The sequence below is a fragment of the Zosterops lateralis genome, assembly GCF_965231275.1.
Source record: "Zosterops lateralis genome assembly, chromosome: 4".
Classification (NCBI taxonomy): domain Eukaryota; kingdom Metazoa; phylum Chordata; class Aves; order Passeriformes; family Zosteropidae; genus Zosterops; species Zosterops lateralis.
The window spans coordinates 73,653,007-73,677,764 of record NC_139765.1 but is presented as its reverse complement, the minus strand read 5'-3'; the positions used below and the strand labels follow the sequence as shown (position 1 = coordinate 73,677,764).

At 63.1% G+C, this 24,758-nt stretch overlaps 1 protein-coding gene across 1 annotated transcript; it reads right to left on the bottom strand.

Moving 5' to 3' along the window:
• Positions 1–1,202: 1,202 nt before the first annotated feature.
• On the bottom strand, positions 1,203–23,479 carry CPT1B (carnitine palmitoyltransferase 1B). The gene is made up of 19 exons (XM_083860697.1): positions 23,419–23,479; positions 20,997–21,159; positions 20,771–20,910; positions 19,320–19,491; positions 16,554–16,655; positions 16,339–16,476; positions 14,999–15,076; positions 14,790–14,897; positions 13,477–13,561; positions 13,186–13,381; positions 10,813–10,998; positions 9,876–9,981; positions 8,859–8,975; positions 8,143–8,307; positions 7,026–7,160; positions 4,430–4,582; positions 2,948–3,061; positions 2,221–2,313; positions 1,203–1,402 (listed from the first exon to the last, which is right to left on the bottom strand). Exons 2-19 carry the CDS (start codon positions 21,135–21,137, stop codon positions 1,313–1,315), a joined length of 2,319 nt encoding a protein of 772 aa, XP_083716823.1. The 5' UTR covers positions 21,138–21,159; positions 23,419–23,479; the 3' UTR covers positions 1,203–1,312.
• Between the last annotated feature and the right edge of the window lie 1,279 nt (positions 23,480–24,758).

The following is a 24,758-nucleotide window of genomic DNA, read 5'->3' as shown; positions in this document are numbered from 1 at the left end:
CTGTCCCGGCTGTCCCCTGTCCCGGCCTGTCCCTGTCCCCAGTCCCTGTCCCCTGTCCCGGCCTGTCCCTGTCCCCTGTCCTGGCTCCTCGCCCGCCGGTGGCTCCGGGCTGGCGGCGCCGGGCGGTGGCGGCGGGGAGGGAGGGAGGGGACAGTGCCAGCCCTGTCCCTGTCCCCAGCCCTGTCCCTGTCCCAGCCCTGTCCCTGTCCCAGCGGTGGCAGTCGTGTTCCCCAGCCGTGTCCCAGCGCTGTCGCTGTCCCAGCGGTGGCAGCCGGGGCGCGGTGACCCCCGGGCGGACACGGGCCAGGGACTGTGCGCAGGGACCGGCCCAGGCGCCGCGCCCCGCTGAGCACCCCCGGCCCCGCCCGGGGGAACGGGACGGGAATGGGGACCGGGAATGGGGACCGGGAACGGGAATGGGGCAGAGGGGACGGGAATGGGGCAGAGGGAAGGGGATGGGGCAGAGGGGACGGGGATGGGAACCGGGAACGGGAATGGACCACCGGGAAAGGGTCAGTGGGATGGGGATCGATCTGGGGCTGGGCCAGGGGTTGCTGCGGGTCCGGGGATGGACATGGGGCCAGGAACGGGAATGGACACCGGGGTGGACACGGATCACCGGGATGGACACCGGGATGGACACCGGGATGGACACCGGGATGGACACGGATCACCGGGATGGACACGGATCACCGGGATGGACACCGGGATGGACACCGGGATGGACACAGGGATGGACACCGGGATGGACACCGGGATGGACACAGGGATGGACACAGGGATGGACACCAGGATGGACACCGGGATGGACACGGATCACCGGGATCACCGGCCCAGCGATGGGGCTTTTGATGGCCGGTGCCCACCGGGCCCCCCTGAGGACACCCCACGGATCCAGCCCTGGCACCCCAAGGATCCATCCTCGGCACCCCATGGACTCAGGACCCCACGGATCCAGCCCTGGTACCCCACGGAATCAAACCTGGCACCCCACGGATACATCCCATAGACCCAGCCTTGGCACCCCATAGCTCCAGCCTCAGCCCCCCATGGCTCCAGCCCCCCATGGACACACCCCATAGATTCAGCCCCAGCCCCCTATAGATCCCCCCCTGGCACCCCACGGACTCAGGACCCCAAAGGCCCAGCCCCAGCCCCCCATGGACACACAGGGGGGTCACACCAAAAGCTTTTATTGGCAGCAGGTCCAGGGCAGAGACCCCCCACCCAGCCCCCCCAAACCCCGGGGGTGCCCCCCATCCCCCTGGGGCACCCCCCAGCTCCCAAAGGTGCCCCCAGCCCCCTGGGCCGGTCATTTCCCGGGGGCGGGGGGCGGTTTGTCGAAGAGCCCCGCGATGTCCAGCATGGCCTGGCGGATGTTGCGGCCGAAACGCTGCGAGTCCTGCGGGGAGTGACCCCTCAGAGCCCACCCCGAGCCCGGGGGGCACCGGGACCCCCAGAGTGGGATCTGAACCCCCAGAGTGGGGTCTGAACCCCTAGAGAGGCACCCGGACCCCCAAAGTGAGAACCAGACCCAGAGGATGGGATTGGGATGGGGTGGGGGTCCCACAGGATGGGATTGGGATGGAGTGGGGGTCCCCACAAGGGGCTGGGATGGGGTGGGTGTCCCACAGATGGAATGGGGGTCCCACAGGGAGGCTGGGATGGAGTTTTGGGGTCCCAGAGGATGGGGCTGGGATGGGGTGGGGGTCCCACAAGGGGCTGGGCTGGAGTGGGGGTCCCACAGGATGGGGTGGGGCTTCCAGGGGAATGGACTGGGAGGGGGTTTTGGGGCCTCAGAGGAGGGGATTGGGATGGGGTGGGGGTCCCACGGGCAGTCTGGGATGGGGTGGTGATCCCACAGATGGGGTGGGGGTCCCTCAGGATGGGATTAGGATGGGGTGGGGGTCCCACAGGACGGATTGGGATGGAGTTTTGGGGTCCCACAGGAAGAGACAGGGACAGGACGCAGCAGGGTCAAGTTCAGGGTCAGGGGCTGTCCCAGACCCCCAGGTGACCCCACAGGTGACCCCCCAGTTGACTCCACAGGTGACCCCACTGACAGAGTGCAGCTCTAGGGGAGCCCCCACCCCTGCCCCCCGTCGCCCCCCGTGCCCCCCGTGACCCCCCCAATGCCCCCCGTGCCCCCCGTGACCCCCCAATGTCCCCCGTGCCCCCCTCGCCCCCTGTGCCCCCCCGTGCCCCCAGTGCCCCCCTCACCGTCTCGGGGCTGGAGAACTTGCTGGACACGTGGAAGGTGATGAGGTTCTCCCCGGCGATGATGTAGGACACCCCATAACCATCGTCTGCCACCTGGGGGGGGCAGGGGGGCGTGGGACACCTGGGGACAGCTGGGGACACACCTGGGGACACCTGGGACCCACCTGAGGCTCCTGGGACCCACCCAGGACACACCCCAGATCCACCTGGGGACACCTGGGACCCACCCGGGACCCACCTGGGACCCACCTGGAGCTCCTGGAACCCACCTGGAACCCACCCGGGAGCACCTGGGGACACCTGGAGGTACCTGTGACCCACCTGGGACCCACCTGAGGACACCTGGGACATACCTGGGGACGCCTGAGACCCACCTGGGACCCACCTGGAGGTACCTGGAACCCACCCGGGACCCACCTGGGGACACCTGTAGCACCTGGCACCCACCTGGGACACATCTGGAGGTACCTGAGACCCACCTGGGACCCACCTGGGGACACCTGGAACCCACCTGGAGGTACCTGTGACCCACCTGGGGACACCCACCCGGGCTGTGGGGTTGGAGTCCCCCATATGGGGCTGGGGACTCCTGGTGTGGGGCACGGCCCTGCCCAAATCCACAGGGGGGGGGAAGAAATGCAGACCCCCAGAGCCCCCCCTGGACCCCCAGAGCCCCCCCTGGACCCCCCTGGACCCCCCAGTGCCCCCCGGTGCCCCCGGCGCTCACGGGCCCGAAGCCGCCGCCGCTGGAGACGTGGTCGGGGAATTTGTTGAGGTCGAACATCTTGAGCTGCTGCTGCGGGGTCTGGCTGGTGGAGAGACGCCAGGGCTCCGACAGCACCTGTGGGGCAGCAACCGGGGACCCCATAGCACCCCATGGCACCCCATGGGACCCCATGGCACCTCATGGCACCCCATGGCACCCCATGGCACCCCATGGGAACCCATAGTACCCCATGGCACCCCACTGCACCCTATGGCACCCCATGGCACCCCATAGCATCTCATAGCACCCCATGGCCCCCCATAGGACCCCATGGCACCCCATGGCACTCCCCTGCACACCAGGGCTCCGACAGCACCTGTGGGACAGCAACCGGGCACCCCATGGCACCCTATGGGACCCTATAGCACCCCATGGGACCCCATGGGAACCCATAGCACCCCATGGGACCCCATAGGACCCCATGGCACCCCATGGGACCCCATGGGAACCCATAGCACCCCATGGGACCCCATAGGACCCCATGGCACCCCATGGGACCCCATGGGAACCCATAGCACCCCATGGGACCCCATAGGACCCCATGGCACCCCATGGGACCCCATGGGAACCCATAGCACCCCATGGGACCTCATAGGACCCCATGGCACCCCAGGGCTCCGACAGCACCTGTGGGGCGGCTCGCTGCACCTCGGGGCGCCCCACTGCACCCCAGGGCACCCCATGGCACCCTGGGGAACCCCGCTGTACCCCATGGCACCCACTGTGCCCCAGTCCCAGAGCAGGACTCCCTGTGCGGTGACACCAGGGCGTGGGTGGCAGCTGCCCCCTGTGCCCCCCTGTGTGGCTGGCCGTGTCCCTCGTGTCACTCAGTGTCCCCCCATGTCCCCCGTGTCACTCAGTGTCACCCAGAGTCTCCAAGTGTCCCCCCGTGCCCACATCCCACAGTGGCTCCATGTGCTCTCCCCGTGTCCCCACCTGTCCCCCTCTTGTCCTCCCCTGTCCCCTGCCCTGTGTGCCGCTGTGTCCTCCTGTGTCCCGTGTCCCTGTCCCCAACATGTCCCGTGTCCCCTGTCCCCTGTCCCCATGTCCCTGTATCCTCTGTCCCTTCATGTCTCCCTGTGTCCCTTGTCCCACCCGTGTCCCCATCCCGTGTCCCTGTCCCGCGTCCCCTTGTACCCCCCAGTGCCCTGTGTCCCCTCGTGTCCCGTGTCTCGTGTCCCTGTCCCCCTCCCGTGTCCCTCCCCCTGTATCCCTGTCCCCTGTCCCCTGTCCCTGTCCCCCTCCCCTGTCCTTGTCCCGTGTCCCTGTCCCCCTCCCCTGTCCCTGTCCCTCTCCTGTGTCCCCTGTCCCTCCCCCTGTGTCCCCATCCCCTGTCCCCATCCCCTGTCCCCTGTCCCTGTCCCTGTCCCTGTCCCCTCCCCCTGTCCCTGTCCCTGTCCCTGTCCCTGTCCCCTCCCCCTGTCCCTGTCCCCCCGGGCGGACCTTGGCCAGGAAGGGGCTCTGTGTCCCGAGGTATCGCGACATCAGGTAGAGGCAGAAGAGGTGGCGGTCGATGCCCGAGCCGGTCATGGCGAGGCGATAGAGCTGCTGGTGCTTCTCTGCCGCCGCCTTGAACAGCCGCTGCCGCTCCGAGCGCTGGGCCCCAAATTGACCCCAAAATTAACCCCAAAATTAACCCCAAAATTAACCCAAACCTGCCCCTTGAACAGCCGCTGCCGCTCCGAGCGCTGGCCCCAAATTGACCCCAAAATTAACCCCAAAATTAACCCCAAAATTAACCCCAAAATTAAACCCAAACCTGCCCCTTGAACAGCCGCTGCCGCTCCGAGCGCTGGGGGCCCCAAAAATAACCCCAAAATTAACCACAAAATTAACCCCAAAATTAACCCCAAAATTAACCCCAAACCTGCCCCTTGAACAGCCGCTGCCGCTCCGAGCGCTGGGGGACCCCAAAATTAACCCCAAAACCTGCACTCCACACCTGAACCCCAAATCTGCCCCTTGAACAGCCGCTGCTGCTCCGAGCACTGGGGCCCAAATTAACCCCAAAATTAACCCCAAAATTAACCCCAAATCTGCCCCTTGAACAGCCGCTGCTGCTCCGAGCACTGGGGCCCAAATTAACCCCAAAATTAACCCCAAAATTAACCCCAAATCTGCACCTTGAACAGCCGCTGCCGCTCCGAGCGCTGGGCCCCAAATTGACCCCAAAATTAACCCCAAAATTAACCCAAACCTGCCCCTTGAACAGCCGCTGCCGCTCCGAGCGCTGGGCCCCAAATTGACCCCAAAATTAACCCCAAAATTAACCCCAAATCTGTCCCTTGAACAGTCACTGCCGCTCCGAGCGCTGGGGACCCCAAAATTAACCCCAAAACCTGCACCCCACACCTGAACCCCAAATCTGCCCCTTGAACAGCCGCTGCCGCTCCGAGCGCTGGGGCCCAAATTGACCCCAAAATTAACCCCAAACTGCACCCCAAAACCTGCACTCCAAAACCTGAACCCCAAATCTGCCCCTTGAACAGCCGCTGCTGCTCCGAGCGCTGGGGACCCCAAAATTAACCCCAAAACCTGCACCCCACACCTGAACCCCAAAAACATCTCATACCGACATCCTAAACCTGAACCCCAAATCTGCACCTTGAACAGCCCCTGCTGCCCCTCTGGATGCTGGGGAGGGGTCAGGGGGCTGAACCCCAAAGTGCACCCCAAAGTGCGCCCCAATCAGGCACCCAGCACCCCATGGGGACAGGGACCTCTGCAGGGGATGGGGACACCCATGAGGGACGGGGACATCTGCGAGGGGTGGGGACACCCATGAGGGACGGGGACATCTGTGAGGGATGGGGACATCCACGAGGGATGGGAACTTGGATAAAAGACGGGGTCACCCATGAGGGGTGGGGACATCTGTGAGGGATGGGGACACCCATGAGGGACGGGGACATCCACAATGGATGGGGACATCCATGAGGGATGGGAACTTCTATAAAGGATGGGAACCTGTATAAAGGATGAGGATCCCCAGGAGGGATGAGGACACACATGAGGGACGGGGACATCCACAAGGGATGGGGACATCCACAAGGTGTGGGGACATCCGTGAGGGATGGGGACATCCACGATGGACGGGGACAACTGTGAGAGATGGGGACATCCACGAGTGAAGGGGACACCCACGATGGATGGGAACTTCCTGAAAGGATGGGGACATCCATAAGGAATGGGGACATCCACAAGGGATGGGGACATCCATGAGGGATGGGGACATACACGAGCAAAGGGAACATCTATGAGACATGGGAACTCTTGTGAAAGGTGGGGACATCTGTGAGGGACGGGGACAACCGTGAAGGATGGGGACACCCACAAGGGATGGGGACATCTGTGAGGGATGGGGACACATCCATGAGGGATGGGGACAACTGTGACAGACAGGGACATCCATAAGGAATGGGGACATCCACGATGGATGGGGACATCCACAAGGGATGGGGACACCCATGAGGGATGGAGACATCTGTGAGGGATGGGAACTCCTATGAAGGATGGGGATACCCAGAAGGGATGGGGACCCCCACGAGGGATGAGGACACCCACGAGGGATGGGGACAACTGTGAGAGACAGGGACATCCACGAGTGAAGGGGACACTCACGATGGATGGGAACTTCCTTGAAGGATGGGGACATCCATAAGGAATGGGGACATCCGTGATGGATGGGGACATCCACAGGGAATGGAGACATCCATGAGGGATAGGGACATCCATGAGGGATGGGAACACCCACGAGGGATGGGAACACCCACAAGGGATGGGGACATCCACAAGGGATGGGGATGCCCATGAGGGATGGGAACTCCTATGAAGGATGGTGACCCCCAGGAGGGATGGGGACATCCACAAGGGACGGGGACACCCATGATGGATGTGAACTTCCCTGAAGAAAGGAGACCCCCATGAGGGCTGGGGCCCCCCTGGCCTGACGTGGCACCCCATGAGGCTGAGGCCATCCCTGTGCCCGTGCCCGTGGCAGTGTCACCCCGGTGCCAGCCCCGTGCCCGGTGTCACTCACGCTGATCTGGGGGTTGGCCATGCTGCGCACGAAGGCCGTGGACTCGGCGGTGCAGGAGCGCACGGTCTCGGTGCGGCCCTCGCGGAACAGCCGCGTCATGGACGCCTCGTACGTCAGGCAGAACGAGCCCTTGTCCTGCGGGGGGACGGGGAGGGGACGGCTCATCCCTCTGGGAATGGCCCACCTCGTCCTGGTCATGGCCCTGCCCTGATCTCTTTGAACATCCCATCCTGTCCTGGTCCTGCCCTGTCCCATCCCATCCCATCCCATCCCATCCCATCCCATCCCATCCCGTCCCATCCCATCCCATCCCATCCCATCCCATCCTGTCCCGTCCCGTCCCGTCCCGTCCCGTCCCATCCCATCCCACTCCATCCCATTACCTTATCCCATCCCACTCCATTATCCCATCCTGTCCCATCCCATTATCCCATCACATCCCATCCCATCCCATTATCCCACCCCACCCCATCAATCCCATGAATCCCACCCCACCCCATTCTGTCCGTATCCCCGTCTCACCCCTGTCTCCATCTGTCTCCATCCCATCCTCATCCCACCCTACCCCATCCCATTCCCATCCCCATTCCATACCTACCCCAACCCCATCTCGGCCCCATCCTGCCCCGTTCCCACCCCATTCCCATTCCTGGTGCTCACATGGGAGCGCACAAGCTGCAGGGGGATCTGGACGAAGGTGTCGGGGCTCATCTGCCCCATCCTATGGATCCCATTATCCCATGGATCCCATGACCCCATAATCCCATGGCTCACCCTGAAATGTGCCAGCTGCAGGGCGATCTGGATGAAGGCGTCGGGGCTGGTCTGCCCCATCCCATGGATTCCATCCCATCGCATGGATCCAATCCCATAATCCCATGATCCCATAATCCCATGGATCCCGTTATCCCATGACCCCATTATCCCATGATCCCATACCCCGTGGCTCACCCTGAAATGTGCCAGCTGCAGGGTGATCTGGATGAAGGCGTTGGGGCTGGTCTGCCCCATCCCATGGACCCCATCCCATCCCATTATCCCATTATCCCATGGATCCCATGGATCCCGTTATCCCATGACCCCATGATCCCATGGATCCCATTATCCCATGGCTCACCCTGAAGTGTGCCAGCTGCAGGGCGATCTGGATGAAGGCGTCGGGGCTGGTGCGGCAGCGTTTGATGAGCCCCTTGCCGAAGGTGGAGAAGGGGAAGCAGCAGAAATCCACGTCCTCGGCCAGTGCCCGCGCTACCCGCAGGGACGCCTCGATGGCCGCCACGCCCTGGGGACAACACACGGCCTGGCACCCTCAGCTGTACCTGTACCCACACCTGAACCCACACCTGTGCCACCTGCAGGGACGCTTCGATGGCCACCATGCCCTGGGGACATTGCACAGTATGGCATGCCATCCTCACCTGTACCTGTACCCACACCTGAACCTGTACCCACACCTGTGCCACCTGCGGGGACGCCTCGATGGCTGCCACGCCCTGGGGACATGGCATGACCTGGCACAGCATGGCATGGTGTGGCACCCTCACCTGTACCTGTACCTGTACCTGTACCTGTACCCACACCTGAACCCACACCTGTGCCACCCACAGGGACGCCTCGATGGCCACCACGCCCTGGGGACATGGCACGACCTGGCACAGCATGGCATGGTGTGGCACCCTCACCTGTACCCTCACCTGTGCCACCCCCAGTGACCCCTCGATGGCCACCACCACCCTGGGGACAACACGCGGTGTGGCACCCTCACCTGTGCCCTCACCTGAACCTGTCCCACCTCTGTACCTGTCCCCACCCCTGTCCCCAGCTGTCACCCACCTCGGGGGGGATGTTCCACTGCAGGCGCTGGGGGGGGGCCAGGTGTCTCTTGGGGTCCCCCTTGCAGTGCCCCCCCTCGGTGTACCCCAGCTGGAACGTGTCTGTGGCCAGCATGAACTGGGGGGACATGGGGACATTGGGGTTGAGGGGGGCAATGACTCCTGGCCCCCCAAAACCCCCGGCCCCAAATTCCAGAACCCCCCCAGAGCCCCAATTCCACCAGACCCCAAACCCCCAGGACCCTCAGCCCCCCAATTCCTCAAACCTTGAGCTCCCCAAACCCTGAGTCCCCAAATCCCGACTCCCCAATCCATGACCCCCCAACCCCAAATTCCCAAGACCCCCCAGGATTGCCCAATTCTGTTCCCACCCAGAATCCCAATTTCAAGGCCCCCCAACCCCCCAATTCCACAACCCTACAACACCCAAATCCCCCGGCCTCCCCAGTTCCATGGTCCCCCAGACCCCAAATCCCCTGGCCCCTCAATTCCATGGCCCCCCAAAACCTGAGCTCCCCAAATCCTGACCCCTCAATTCCATGACCCTCTAACCACCCGAATCCCCAAATCCCCTGGTCCCTCAATTCCGTGGTCCCCCCGACCCCAAATCCCCAATCCCTCTGACCCCCCAATTCCACAACCCCTCCAGTCTCCCCTCGACCACCCCTGTCCCCCAAACCTCCTGAGCCCCCCAATTCCAGCCCCCGTGGCCCCCCAGAATCCCGACCCTCACCCCACACCCCCAGGCAGGCCTCCCACATCTTCTTCCCCGTCCCACCCCCAAATGGGGGTCCCCAGTTCTTGGGGCACCCAATGGGGGTCCCCAACTGAGGGTCCCCAACATTTGGGGTGCCCTACAGGGGTCCACAACTGAGGTTCCCCAACTGGAGGTCCCCAAATTGGGCATCCCCAGATCTTGGGGTGCCCAGTTTGGAGTGTCCCACTGGGGGTGTCCCATTGGGGTGTCCCACTGGGGGTGTCCCATCGGGGTGTCCCCCCAGCCCGGGGGTCCCGGTACCTCCCAGAGGTGCCCCACGATGGGGGCGTCGGCCCAGGAGTGCTCGGCGTTAGCGCCGACCTTGCCGTTCTTGTAGACCACCAGCGTGAAGGATTTATCGAACCAGCTGGGGACGGAAACGGGGGTTGGGGGGTTTGGGGGGCACTGGGGGGCGGCACAAGGGATTTGGGGGGTTTGGGGGACATTGGGGAGGCACTGAGAGGGGTTTGGGAGGCACTGGGGAGTTTGGGGGGCACTGGTGGGGGGATTTGGGGAGGTGGCCGCGGAGGGTGCAGGGTTTGAAGGGGCATTTGGGGGATCTGGGGGGCTTTGGGGTGTATGGGGGTACTGTGGGGATGTTTTGGGGTCCGGGGGTGCTACCAGTTGTAGCAGTGTCCGTGCAGCAGGGACTGGGCTGGGGGGATTTGGGGTTTCTATGGGTACTGTTAGGATATTTTGGGGTCTGAGGGTGTTTTTGGGGTGCCCACGAGTCGTAGCAATGTCTGTGCAGCAGGGACTGGGCTGGGGGGGATTTGGAGTCTCTATGGGTACTGGGGCTGTCTGTGTGTACTGAGAGCAGGTTTTTGGGGTCCGAGTGTATATTTGGGGCACACACCGGTCATAGCAGTGCCTGCACAGCAGGGACTGGGCTGGGCAGGATTTGGGGTATCTATGGGTACTGAGGGCAGGTTTTTGGGATCGGGGGATATTTTTGGGGCACCCACCGGTCATAGCAGTGCCCGTGCAGCAGGGACTGGGCTGGGGGGGATTTGGGGTGTCTATGGGCACTGAGGGGATGTTTTAGGGTCAGGGTGTGTTTTGGGGCCCGGGGCTGTGTTTGGGGCACACACCGGTCGTAGCAGTGTCTGTGCAGCAGGGACTTGGCGTAGCGGGGATTTGGGGTGTCTATGGGCACTGAGGGCAGGTTTAGGGCCCGGGGTATTTTTGGGGCACACACCGGTCGTAGCAGTGCCCGTGCAGCAGGGACTTGGCGTAGCGGTCCATACAGCCGGGCTGGGCAGGCTCGTGGCCGTGCTCCTCCTCGTCCAGGGTGAGGAAGAAGGCGGCGCGCTCGATGGCGTCCAGCGAAGTCTTGTTGGGGCCGCGGCTGAAGAAACGCTCCCGGGCCTCGGCCCAGGGCACCCTGTGCACCCCCGTCAGCACCGGGGCCCCCGGGACCGCGGGGACTCCCTGAGACCCCCCGAGACCCCCACCCATGGGTGGTACCCACGGGGTGAGGATGGGGACGGGGACAGGGGACAGGGATGAGGAGAAGGGACAGGGATGGGGACACAATGGGGACAGGGGACAGCAATGGGGACAGGGTGGGACGAGGACAGGGACAGCAATGGGGACAGGGGACAGGATGGGGACAAGGATGGGGATGGGGCCAGCAATGGGGATGGGGACAGTGGACAGGGATGGGGACAGGGATGGGGATGGGGAGAAGGGACAGGAAGGGGACAGGGATAAGGACAAGGATGGGGATGGGGATGGGGGACAGGGATGAGGACAAGGATGGGAATGGGGATGGGAACAGGGGACAGGGATGGGAACGGGGGACAGGGATGGGGACAAGGATGGGGACAAGGATGAGGACAGGGAGGGGAATGGGGACAGGGGACAGGGATGGGGACAGGACACCCTGATGGCCCAGGGTTCTCAATGCTCCCAGTGTTCCCAGTTATCCCCATTTTTCCTGGAGTTTCCAGGAGCCCATGATGCCCAGCATCCCCAATATTCCCAGCATCCCCATTATTCCCATTATGCCCAGTGTCTCCAGTATCCCCATTTATTGCCGTTATCCCCATTATTCCCAGAGTTCCCAGCTGCCCAGTGTTTTCAGTATTTCCAGCATGCCCATTATTCCCATTAATCCCAGTGTTCCTAAACTTCCCGGATACCCATTACTACAAGTATCCCGATTATTCCCAGAGCTGCCAGGTGCCCACCATCCCCACCACCATTCCCGTTATTCCTGTCATTCCCGTTATCCCCCACCACTATTCCTGTTATTCCCGTTATTCCCATCATGATTCCCGTTATTCCCACCACCGTTCCTGTCACCCCGCCACTATTCCCGTTATTCCCATCACCATTCCCGTTATTCCTGTCATTCCTGTTATTCCCATCACCGTTCCCATCATTCCCATTAATCCCATTACCCCCACCACTATTCCCGTTATTCCCATCACCATTCTCATTATTCCCATTACCATTCCCATTATTCCCTTCATTCCCACCACCATTCCCGTTATTCCCGTCATTCCCGTTATTCCCATTATTCCCATTGCCATTCCTGTTACTCCCGTTATTCCTGTTACTCCGTTACTCCTGTTATTCCCACCACTATTCCTGTTATTCCCATCATTCCCGTCATTCCCATTATTCCCATCACCATTCCCATTATTCCCGTCATTCCCGTTACTCCCATCACTATTCCCGTTATTCTCATCGTTCCCGTTATTTCTGTCATTCCTGTTATTCCCATTATTCCCATCACCATTCTCATTATTCCCGTTATTCCCGTGAGTTCCGTTACTCCTGTTATTCCCACCACTATTCCTGTTATTCCCATCATTCCCACCACCATTCCCATTATTCCCATTATCCCCACCACCATTTCCATTATCCCCACCACCATTCCTGTCATTCCATCACCATTCCCATTATCCCCATCACCATTCCCATTATCCCCACCACCATTCCCATTATCCCCATTATTCCCATTATTGCCATCACCATTCCTGTCATTCCCACCACCATTCCCGTTTTTCCCACCACCATTCCCGTTATCCCCACCACCATTCCCATTATCCCCATTATTCCCATTATCCCCACCACCACTCCCGTTTTTCCCACCACCATTCCTGTCATTCCCACCACCATTCCCGTTATCCCCACCACCATTCCCGTCATTCCCATTATTCCATTATCCCCACCACCACTCCCGTTATCCCCACCACCATTCCTGTCATTCCCACCACCATCCCCATTATTCCCGCTATTCCCACCACCATTCCCATTATCTCCACCACCATTCCCGTTATCCCCATCACCATTCCCGTCATTCCCGTTATTCCCATTATCCCCACCACCATTCCCGTTATCCCCATCACCATTCCCATTATTCCCATTATTCCCATTATCCCCACCACCATTCCCATTATCCCCACCACCATTCCCATTATCCCCACAACCATTCCCATTATCCCCACCACCATTCCCGTCATTCCCATTATTCCCATTATCCCCACCACCATTCCCGTCATTCCCATCACCATTCCCATTATCCCCACCACCATTCCCATTATCCCCTTTTCCCGCCCACCTGTCCCCGGCCGTGAGCGCTGCCAGCCGCTCCTCCCCGGGCTGTGGAGGGGACGGATCCTCCAGGATCCTCTGGAATTGCATCTCCAGGTCTGCGGGGGCCAACAGCTGCCCGCCGTAGTACAGCCACACCTTGTAGTAGCGGCCCTTGTGGTACACGGCCAGGTGTTTGCTGTCCGCCAGGTGCAGCAGAGTGTCTGGGGAGCAGGAGGGACACGGGGGGTCAGAGTGGCCCCCGGTGTCACCTCCGTGTCCCCGGAGCGGTGTCACCTCCCCTGGTGTGTGGCCGTACCTGTTTCCTTGCCAGGGATGCGGGTGGTGTTGAACATCCGCTCCGACTGGTAGGAGCACATGGGGACCACGCCCAGCGCCATCATCTGGGGAGGGGGACAGGTCACAGGGGGTCACAGGGGGGTCACAGGTCAGGGGGGGTTACAGGGAGGGTCACAGGGGGGTGGCGGTGTCCCCGTCTCTGTCGCTGTCACCTCCCCACCCCAGGTGACCCCGTGGTGACATTGCCCCTGCTTCTGTCAAATGGAGTTCTCCTGAAGTTCATGGGGTTCCCAAAATCCAGGGGGTCCCCGTAGGTTCCTCAGCCCCATTGGAGCCCCCAAATCCCCCAGTCCTCTGGGATCCCCCAAATCCCCCATTCCTCTGGGATTCCCCAAATCCCCCAGTCCTCTGGGATCCCCCAAATCCCCCAGTCCCATGGGACCCCCCAACTCCTGGGATTTCCCAAACCCTTCAGTTCCCCATGAATCCCCCAAATCCACCAACCTCATGGGACCCCCCAACTCCTGGGACCCCCCCAAACCCCTCAGTTCCCCTGGGATCCCCCAAACCCCCAGCCCCATGGGACCCCCCAACTCCTGGGATCACCCAAGCCCCCCAGTCCCATGGGACCTCCCAAGTACCCCAGTCCCCTGAGACCCCCCAACTCCTGGGATCCCCCAAATCCACCAACCTCATGGGACCCTCAACTCCTGGGATCCCACAAACCCCTCAGTTCCCCTGGGATCCCCCAAACCCCCAGTCCCATGGGACCCCCCAACTCCTGGGACCCCCCCCCCAAACCTCTCCGTTCCCCTGAGATCCCCCAAACCCCCTAGTCCCATGAGACCCTCCAACTCCTGGGATCCCACAAACCCCTCAGTTCCCCTGGGATCCCCCAAACCCCCTAGTCCCATGGAACGCCACAACTCCCCCATTTCCCTGGGATTCCCCGAAACCCCCAGCCCCATGGGACCCCATGGATCCCCCCAGCCCCCCTGGACCCCCCCAGCCCCCCGGGACCCCTCCAAGCCCCCCAGCCCCTCACTGGGGGGATCTCCCCGTGTTCCAGCTGCTGTCAGTACAACAAGACCCCACTCCCTCTGGGACCCCCCAACCCCATGGGACCCCCCTGAACCCCCCAGGCCCCCGGGACCCCTCCAAGCCCCCCAGCCCCTCACTGGGGGGATCTCCCTGAGGTCCAGCTGCTCTCAGTACAACAAAGACCCTCACTCCCTCCAGGACCCCTCAACCCCATGGGACCCCCCTGGACCCCCCAGCCCCCCTGGACCCCCCCAGGCCCCCGGGACCCCTCCAAGCCCCCCAGCCCCTCACCGGGGGGATCTCCCCTCGGTCCAGACGTTTCCGGTAGAGGATGATGGAGTGCACCACGTTGGCCGCCCGCGCAGCCTGGACGGTGCTGGGGGTCACGTACAGGAAATCCTGGCGACAAAGGGACAAAGGGACACGCCGCGAGTGGCGGGTGGCGTCGGGGGATCCCCGGGGTTGGGGGGCAGGTTTGGGGGTCCCCGGAGCCCCCTTACCATGGCGTAGTAGTTGCTGTTGACCATGAGGGGGCTGCGGCCGCGCAGGTAAATGTACTCCTCCCACCAGTCACTGACCTGCGGGACAGGGATGGGGACAGGGACAGGGACAGGGACAGGGACAGGGACAGGGACAGGGACAGGGATGGGGACAGGGACAGGGGACAGGGACAGGGGACAGGGACAGGGACAGGGATGGGGACAGGGATGGGGACAGGGACAGGGATGGGGACAGGGGACAGGGACAGGGGACAGGGACAGGGACAGGGACAGGGATGGGGACAGGGACAGGGGACAGGGACAGGGGACAGGGACAGGGACAGGGATGGGGACAGGGACAGGGGACAGGGACAGGGGACAGGGACAGGGGACAGGGACAGGGATGGGGACAGGGACAGGGACAGGGGACAGGGACAGGGACAGGGATGGGGACAGGGACAGGGGACAGGGGCAGGGGACAGGGATAGGGGACAGGGACAGGGGACAGGGACAGGGACAGGGATGGGGACAGGGGACAGGGATGGAGAGAGGGAACAGGGGACAGGGACAGGGGACAGGGATGGAGAGAGGAGAGGGACAGGGGACAGGGACAGGGGGAGAGAGAGAAGACAGGGACAGGGATGGAGAGAGGGAACAAGGAAAAGTGACAGGGAGGGGGACATGGCATAGGGGACAGAGATGGGGACAAGGAAAAGGGAGAGGGGACAAGGGCAGGGATGGGAATGGAGACAAGGAACGGGGACAGGGAGATGGGATAGGAGTAAGGGTGAGAGGACAAGGAAGGGGAAAAGAGATGGGCAGGAACAGGAATGGAGACAAGGAACAGGGACAAAGGGACAGGGATAGGGGACAGGGATGGGGACAGGGAAGGGGACAGGGGACAGGCAGAGGGGACAGGGCAAAGGGTGAGGGGACAGGGGACAAGAAATAAGGGGACAGGGGCAGGAACAGGAATGGAGACAAGGAACGAGGACAGGGGACAGAGAGACGGGACAAGGGACAGGGGCAGGAACGGGGACAGGAAATAGGAATGGGGACACAGAGAGAGGGCAGTGACAGGGGTTAGAAGACAGGGACAAAGACAGGACACAGCAGGAAGGGACAGGGATGGGGACAGGTGACAGGGACAGAGATGGGGACAGGAAACAGGGACAAAGATAAGGGACAGTGACAGAGCACAACACCCTCTGCCCCTCCTGCTCCAGCCAGGACACCCCAAACCCCTGGGACATCCATTCCCGGCTCCCTGTCCTGCTGTCCCACAGGGTGTCCCCGCTGTCCCCTGGCTGTCCCCGCTGTCCCCGCTGTCCCCGCCGTCCCCCGGCTGTCCCCAGGCTCACGTAGTTGGTGGTCCACCAGGCCTTGAGGCGCAGGTAGCGCTGCAGCCGCGGCGCCGTCTTCTCCTGGAACTCCTTGGCCAACGCCGCCATCTCCGCGTACTTGTCATCGTCCAGCAGCGGCCTCACCGACTCCAGGTACTGCGGGGAGGGGACACGGCCCGTGTCACTGTCACTGTCACCCCGAGGACCCCCCCAGCCCCCCGGGGACGGCGTACCCGGGCGATGGTGGCTTTCACGGGGGGCACGGGCAGCTTGGGCAGGGAGCTCTGGAAGCTGTAGAGGAGCGGCTTGCGGATGGACATGACCTTCATCAGCACCTGCAGGAGCCCCAGGAGGAGGAGGAGGGATGATGGGGTGAGGATTGGCGGCTCACGGAGATCTCCAGGCATTTTCAGATCCTGGAGCACCCACGGTTTCCAGAGTGCTCCAGGTTCACACAGGTCCCATGGATCCCACAGATGCCATAGATCCCACAGCACCCAAAATCTCCAGGCACCCACAGTTCCTGGAGCACCCATGGTTTCCAAAGTGCCCCAGGCTCCCACAGGTCCCATGGATCCCATAGATCCCATAGATCCCACAAATCCCAAAGCTCCCACAGATCCCAAAGCTCCCACAGCAACCAAAGTTCTCCAGGCACCCGCAGTTCCCAGAGCATCCACAGTTTTCAAAGTGCTTCAGGCTCCCACAGGTCCCATGGATACCACAGATCCCAAAGCTCCCAAAGCTCCCATAGATCCCAAAGATCTCCAGGCACCCACAGGTCCTGAAGCATCCACAGTTTCCAAAGCGCTCCCACAGGTCCCATGGATCCCACAGATGCCACGGATCCCACATCTCTCATAGATCCCATGGATCCCACAGATCCCAAAGATCTCCAGGCACCCGCAGGTCCCGCAGCTCCCGAAGCTCCCGCAGCTCCCAAGAAACTCGAGGTACCACAGTTCCCAAAGCACCCACAGCTCCAAAAGCACCCACAAGTCTCACAGCTCCCACAGCTCTAAAACTCCCACAGCTCCCAAAGAACTCCAGGCACCCACAGCTCCTGAAGCACCCACGGTTCCCAGAATTCCCGCAGCTCCCAGAACTCCCAAAGCTTCTGAAACTCCCAAAACTCCCGCAGCTCCCGCATCTCCAACACCTCCCAAAACTCCCACAGCTCCCGCAGCTCCCACAGATCCCACAGGATCCAAAGCTCCTGCATCTCCCAGAGCTCTCGCGGCTCCCAAAGCTCCCAAAACTCCCCAAAATCCCGCAGTTCCCACATCTCCCGCAGCTCCTGCAGCTCCCAAAGCTCCCAAACTTCCCACAGATCCCAAAACTCCTGCAGCTCCCAAAGCTCCCAAAACTCCCCAAACTCCCGCAGCTCCCACAGATCCCACAGCTCCCAAAACTCCCAAATTCCCGCAGCTCCTGCAGCTCCCGCACCAACTCCCGCAGTTCCCAGAGCTGCCAAACCTTCCCAAACTCCCAAATCTCCCAGAGCTCCCGCAGCTCCCAGAGAACTCCAGGCACCCAGAGCTCCTGAAGTGCCCATGGCTCCCAGAATTCCCGCAGCTCCCAAAACTCCCGCATCTCCCACAGCTCCTGCAGCTCCCAAAGCTCTCGCATCTCTCAGAGCTCCTGCAGCTCCCAAAACTTCCCAAACTCCTGCAGCTCCCACATCTCCCGCAGTTCCCAAAGCTGCCAAAGCTCCCAAAACTCCGGCAGCTCCCAGAGCTCCTGCAGCTCCCACAGCTCCCCAAACTCCCAAAGCTCCCGCAGTTCCCACAGATCCCACAGCTCCCAAAACTCCCACAGCTCCCACAGCTCCCGCAGCTCCAACACCTCCCAAAACTCCCACAGCTCCCCAAACTCCCAAAACTCCCGCAGTTCCCAGAGATCCCACAGCTCCCAAAGCTCCTGCAGCTCCCGCAGCTCCCACAGCTCCCGCATCTCCAACACCTCCCGCAACTCCTGCAGCTCCTAAATCTCCCAAAACTCCCAGAGTTCCCACAGCTCCCAGAACTCCCGCAGCTTCTGCAGCTCCCAAAACTCCCCAAACTCCCCAAACTCCCGCAGTTCCCACATCTTCCACATCTCCCGCAGCTTCTGCAGCTCCCAAACTTCCCACAGATCCCGCAGCTCCCAAAACTCCCAAAACTCCCGCAGTTCCCAGAAGTCCCACAGCTCCCAAAGCTCCCAAACTTCCCACAGATCCCAAAACTCCCACAGCTCCTGCAGCTCCCAAAACTCCCGCAGTTCCCAGAGATCCCACAGCTCCCAAAGCTCTCAAACTTCCCACAGATCCCGCATCTCCCAAAACTCCCCAAACTCCCGCATCTCCCAAATCTCCCCAAATTTCCCGCATCTCCCAAAACTCCCCGAATTCCCCGCATCTCCCAAATCTCCCCAAATTTCCCGCATCTCCCAAACTTCCCACAGATCCCGCATCTCCCAGAACTCCCCAAATTTCCCGCATCTCCCAAACTTCCTACAGATCCCGCATCTCCCAAACTCCCCAAATTCCCGCATCTCCCAAAACTCCCCAAATTCCCGCATCTCCCAAATCTCCCCAAATTTCCCGCATCCTCCAAAACTCCCCAAATTCCCGTATCTTCCAAACTTCCCAAAATTCCCGCATCTCCCAAATCTCCCCAAATTTCCCGCATCTCCCAAAACTCCCCAAAATTCCCGCATCTCCCAAAACTCCCCAAAATTCCCGCATCTCCCAAACTTCCCAAATTTCCCGCATCTCCCAAAACTCCCCAAATTCCCGCATCTCCCAAACTCCCCAAATCCCCGCATCTCCCAAATCTCCCCAAATTCCCGTATATTCCAAAACTCCCCAAATTCCCGCATCTCCCAAAACTCCCCAAATTTCCCGCATCTCCCAAAACTCCCCAAATTTCCCGCATCTCCCCAAACCTCCCCAAATTTCCCGCATCTCCCAAAACTCCCCAAATTTCCCGCATCTCCCCCCTGTCCCGCATCTCTCTCACGATCCAGAGGCGGGTGCTGCGGCTCATGCGGCCGTGGGGCTCGAACATCCAGCCGTGGTAGGAGAGCAGCAGGCGCAGGACCCTCCGGAAGAGCAGCACGGCCGCCAGCCAGGCCCCGGTGGAGAAGAGCACCGTGCTGACCACCGCCCGCGCCTCGGGGCCCAGCGCCTCGCTGGGGACACGGGGACAGCGCTCAGGGAGCGGTGACACCGCTGCTTTCTGTGCCCTGTCTGTGTCCCTGTCACCTGTCCCCAGCCCTGGTGTCTCCTGTCCTTGTCGCTGTCTCCTGACCCTTGTTCCTGTCCTCCCTCTGTGTCCCCCATTCCTATTCCCTGTCCCTGTCCCCATTCCTGCCCCTGTCCCTTGTCCCCTCTCTCTGTGTCCCCCATTTCTATTCCCTGTCCTTGTTCCTGCCCCTGTCCCTTGTCCCGTCTCTCTGTCCCCTGTCCCCGTTCCTTGTCCCCATTCCTGTTCCTGGCCCTGTCCCCTCACCCTTTGTCCTGTCCCCTCTGCCTGTCCCTTGTCCCCATCCCCGTTCCTGCCCCTGTCCCTTGTCCCCTCTCTCTGTGTCCCCCATTTCTATTCCCTGCCCCCATCCTTGTTCCTGCCCCTGTCCCTTGTCCCGTCTCTCTGTCCCCTGTCCTCGTTCTTTGTCTCCATTCCTGTTCCTGCCCCTGTCCCCTTATTCCTTGTCCCCTGATCCTTTGTCTTGTCCCTTTTGCCTGTCCCTTGTCCCCATCCCTGTTACTGTCCCCGCGCTATCCCCACGCCATGTATCGTGGCCATGTCCCCTGGCCATGTCCCTGCACTGTCCCCAGGCCGTGTCCCCAGGCCAGGTCCCCTCACTGTCCCCACGCTGTCCCCGTACTGTCCCCAGGCCATGTCCCCAGGCCATGTCCCCACACTGTCCCCACACTGTCCCCACACTGTTCCCACACTGTCCCTGCACTGTCCCCTCCCTGTCCCCAGGCCATGTCCCCACACTGTCCCCGCACTATCCTCTCCCTGTCCCTGCACTGTCCCCTCCCTGTCCCCACGCTGTCCCCACACTGTCCCCGCACTGTCCCCGCACTGTCCCCTCACTGTCCCTGCACTGTCCCTGCACTGTCCCCGCACTGCCCCCTCACTGTCCCTGCACTGTCCCCGCACTGTCCCCGCACTGTCCCCTCACTGTCCCCGTGGTGTCCCCAGGTCGTGTCCCCAGGCCATGTCCCCAGGCTGTGTCCCCTCACTGTCCCCACACTGTCCCCGTGGTGTCCCCAGGTCATGTCCCCAGGCCATGTCCCCAGGCTGTGTCCCCTCACTGTCCCCTCACTGTCCCCACACTGTCCCCACACTGTCCCCACACTGTCCCCGTGGTGTCCCCAGGCCGTGTCCCCAGGCCGTGTCCCCAGGCTGTGTCCCCTCACTGTCCCCTCACTGTCCCCTCCCTGTCCCCTGTCCCCGCTCACCCCCTGGGCAGGCAGTGCTGGATGCGCGCGATCAGCCCCAGGGACGGATCCACCTGGCAGTAGCAGGACCCGGCGGTGGCCAACACCACAACCATCCAGCTGGAGGGCGAGGCGGGGTACACGCCGCTCAGGAAACTGTTCTGTGGGCACAGCCGGCTCAGCCTGGGGACAGCCAGGTGTCACCTCACCCACCGCGGGGAGGGGTCAGGGGTCACTCCGGGCGCACCTTGGCGCGGACCAGGCGCTTCTTCCAGGAGTGGACGGCGGCCAGGTAGAGCTGGCGCACGGCCTCGCGGCTCAGCTGGAAGTCCAAGCCCTCGGGGGTGACCGTGAACTGGAAGGCCACGGCCTGGTGAGCCTCCGCCATGGCTGGGGACCTGCGGTGACACCTGCGGGGGACAGCGGGGCCGTGGGAGAGGGCACGGCCACCCCTGGGGTCACCTGGCATGGTGGCACTGCCTGTGTCCCCTCCCTGGTGGCACTGTGGGGTGTCCCCTCCCTGGTGTCATCCGGGATGGTGTCACTGCTCCCCTGTGTCACCAGGGATGGTGGCACTGCTCCCCGGTGTCACTCGGGATGGTGGCACTGCTGGTGTCCCCTCTCCAGTGTCACCCAGGATGGTGGCACTGCTCCCCAGTGTCACCAGGGATGGTGGCACTGCTCTCCGGTGTCACCCGGAATGGTGGCACTGAGGGTGTTCCCTGCCTGGTGTCACCTGGGGTGGTGGCACTGCTCCCCGGGGTCAGCCTCCCTGGTGGCACTATGGGGTGTCCCCTCCCTGGTGTCAGCCGGGATGGTGTCACTGCTCCCCGGTGTCACCCGGGATAGTGGCACTGCCGGTGTCCCCTCCCTGGTGGCATTGCTGGTGTCCCCTCCCCAGTGTCACCCAGGATGGTGGCACTGCTCCCCAGTGTCACCCGGGATGGTGGCACTGCGGGTGTCCCCTCCCCTGTGTCCCCTCCACGGTGTCACCCGGGATGGTGGCACTGCGGGTGTCCCCTCCCCTGTGTCCCCTCCACGGTGTCAGCCGGGATGGTGGCACTGCTCCTCGGTGTCACTCGGGATGGTGGCACTGCCGGTGTCCCCTCCCCGCTGTCACTGCCGGTGTCCCCTCCCCTGTGTCCCCTCCCCGCTGTCACCCGGCGGTGGCCCGCGGGGTCCCCCCAGCCCGGTGTCCCCCCGGTGTCCCCCTGTTGTCACCGCGGTGTCGCAGCGGCCTCACGTGGCGCTGGCGCGGCGCCCACTGAGGGAAAGGGTCAGAGCTGTCACCAGCCCGGAGGGGACAGCGGGGGGGACACGCCAGGCCCTGTGTCCCTTCTCTGTGTCCCCTGCCCTGTGTCCCCTCCCCGTGTCCCCTCTCCTGTGTCCCCTGCCCTGTGTCCCCTGCAGGAGAGGTGGCACAGACACAGCCCGGGGGTCCCTGGAGTGCCACCAAGTCACTCTGTCACCACGGGTGGCCCTGGAGTGGCACAAAGTCACTGTGTCACCACGGGGGTCCCCAGAGACGCCCCTCTGCCCCAGGGGTGTCCCCACAGCCCCGGGACCCCCCGGTTTGGGCACAGCCGGGGCCGAGCCCAGGGAGCCTCGGGGAGGGGGTGACACCCCTGTCCCCAACACGGGGTGGCTCAGGGGTGGCCTTGGGCTGAGGGTGACAGGGACAGCTTGGCACGACCTGTGCCCTCTGACCCTGGTGGCATCACCCCATCCCCCGGCCCTGCAGGGGGCTGTGACACCGCCTGGGGACATCTGTGTGTGCCACCACCCCCTGTGCCACCACCGTGTGTGACACTGCTGGGGACAGCTGTGTGTGCCACCACCGTGTGTGACACCACTGTGTGTGTGACACTGCTGGGGACAGCTGTGTGTGCCACCACCGTGTGTGACACCGCCTGGGACAGCTGTGTGTGCCACCACCCTGAGTGCCACCACCCCCTGTGCCACCACCGTGCGACAATGCCTGGGACAGCTGTGTGTGCCACCACTGTGTGTGACACTGCTGGGGACAGCTGTGTGTGCCACCACCCCCTGTGCCACCACCCCCTGTGCCACCATCCCCTGTGCCACCACCCCCTGTGCCACCACCCCCTGTGCCACCACCCCTTGTGCCACCACCCCCTGTGCCACCACCCTGAGTGCCACCACCCCCTGTGCCACCCCGCAAGGCGCTGTGACACTGTGTGACACACTGTGACACTGTGACACCGCGCGTGGCGCTGTCCCTGTCCCTGTCCCTGCCCGGGCCGTGTCCCCGCACCCCCCGCGTGTCCCTCCGTGTCCCGCGGACACTCCCCCGAGTGTCCCCTCTGTCCCCTCCCAAGGTCACCACGGGCCCGGGGCCGGGACCCGCAGCCCCGCAGTGTCACCCCAGGACCCCCTGGGACCCCCCAGAACCCCCCAGAACCCTCCAGGACACCCCAGGACCCCCTGGAGACCCCCCAGGACCCCCTGGAACCCCCAGGACCCCCTGGAGCCCCCCAGAACCCCCCAGGACCCCCAGAGGTGACACCGCCAAGGGACACACGGAGGGACCCCCGGTGGGGCGGGGGGGGATCCCCAGGGACACTCGTGGGACCCCCCTGGAGGGACAAACGGGGGTTTTCCCGTCCCGGGGGTCCCCCCTGGGCGCCCCCTCCCCGAATTGCCGGTACCTGAGCGGGGGCGGCTCCGGGGGACGGCGGGTCCTGCGGCCGCCTACCAGCCGGTAACCGGACACCGGGAGGGGACAACAGGGACACCGCGGCCCCGCCCCGAGGGGGGACAGTGACACACCGGGGGGGACCCGACACCGGGGCTGGGGACAGTGACACACCGGGACTGGGGACAGTGACACACCATGGGGGACAGTGACACACCGGGGCTGGGGACAGTGACACACCGGGACTGGGGACAGTGACACACCGGAGGGACAGTGACACATCGGGGCTGGGGACAGTGACACACCGGGACTGGGGACAGTGACACACCGGAGGGACAGTGACACATCGGGGCTGGGGACAGTGACACACCGGGATTGGGGACAGTGACACACCGGAGGGACAGTGACACACCGGGGGGGACCCGACACCGGGGCTGGGGACAGTGACACACCGGGGACAGTGACACACCGGGGGGGACCCGACACCGGGACTGGGGACAGTGACACCGGGATTGGGGACAGTGACACACCGGGACTGGGGACAGTGACACACCGGGACTGGGGACAGTGACACACCATGGGGGACAGTGACACACCGGGGACAGTGACACACCGGGATTGGGGACAGTGACACACCGGGACTGGGGACAGTGACACACCGGGGACAGTGACACACCGGGGCTGGGGACAGTGACACACCATGGGGGACAGTGACACACCGGGGACAGTGACACACCGGGATTGGGGACAGTGACACACCGGGATTGGGGACAGTGACACCGGGACTGGGGACAGTGACACACCGGGACTGGGGACAGTGACACACCGGGACTGGGGACAGTGACACACCGGGGACAGTGACACACCGGGGCTGGGGACAGTGACACACCATGGGGGACAGTGACACACCGGGGACAGTGACACACCGGGATTGGGGACAGTGACACACCGGGATTGGGGACAGTGACACCGGGACTGGGGACAGTGACACACCGGAGGGACAGTGACACACCGGGACTGGGGACAGTGACATTGTTGGGGACAGTGACATCTCTGGTTTGGGGACAGTTATCCCCAGGTTGGGGACAGTGACATCCCTGTTTTGGGGACAGTGACATTGTTGGGGACAGTGACATCCCTGGTTTGGGGACAGTGACATTGTTGGGGACAGTGACATCCCTGGTTTGGGGACAGGGATCCCCGGGTTGGGGACGGCGACTTGTCGGGACACGGACAGCGACATCCCCGGGTGTCCCATCCCGGGACAGAACGGGCATCCCCGGGGAGGGGGCGACACCAACAGCCCGGGGGGACAGCGGGGACAGCGGGGACAGCGGGGACAGCCAGGGACAC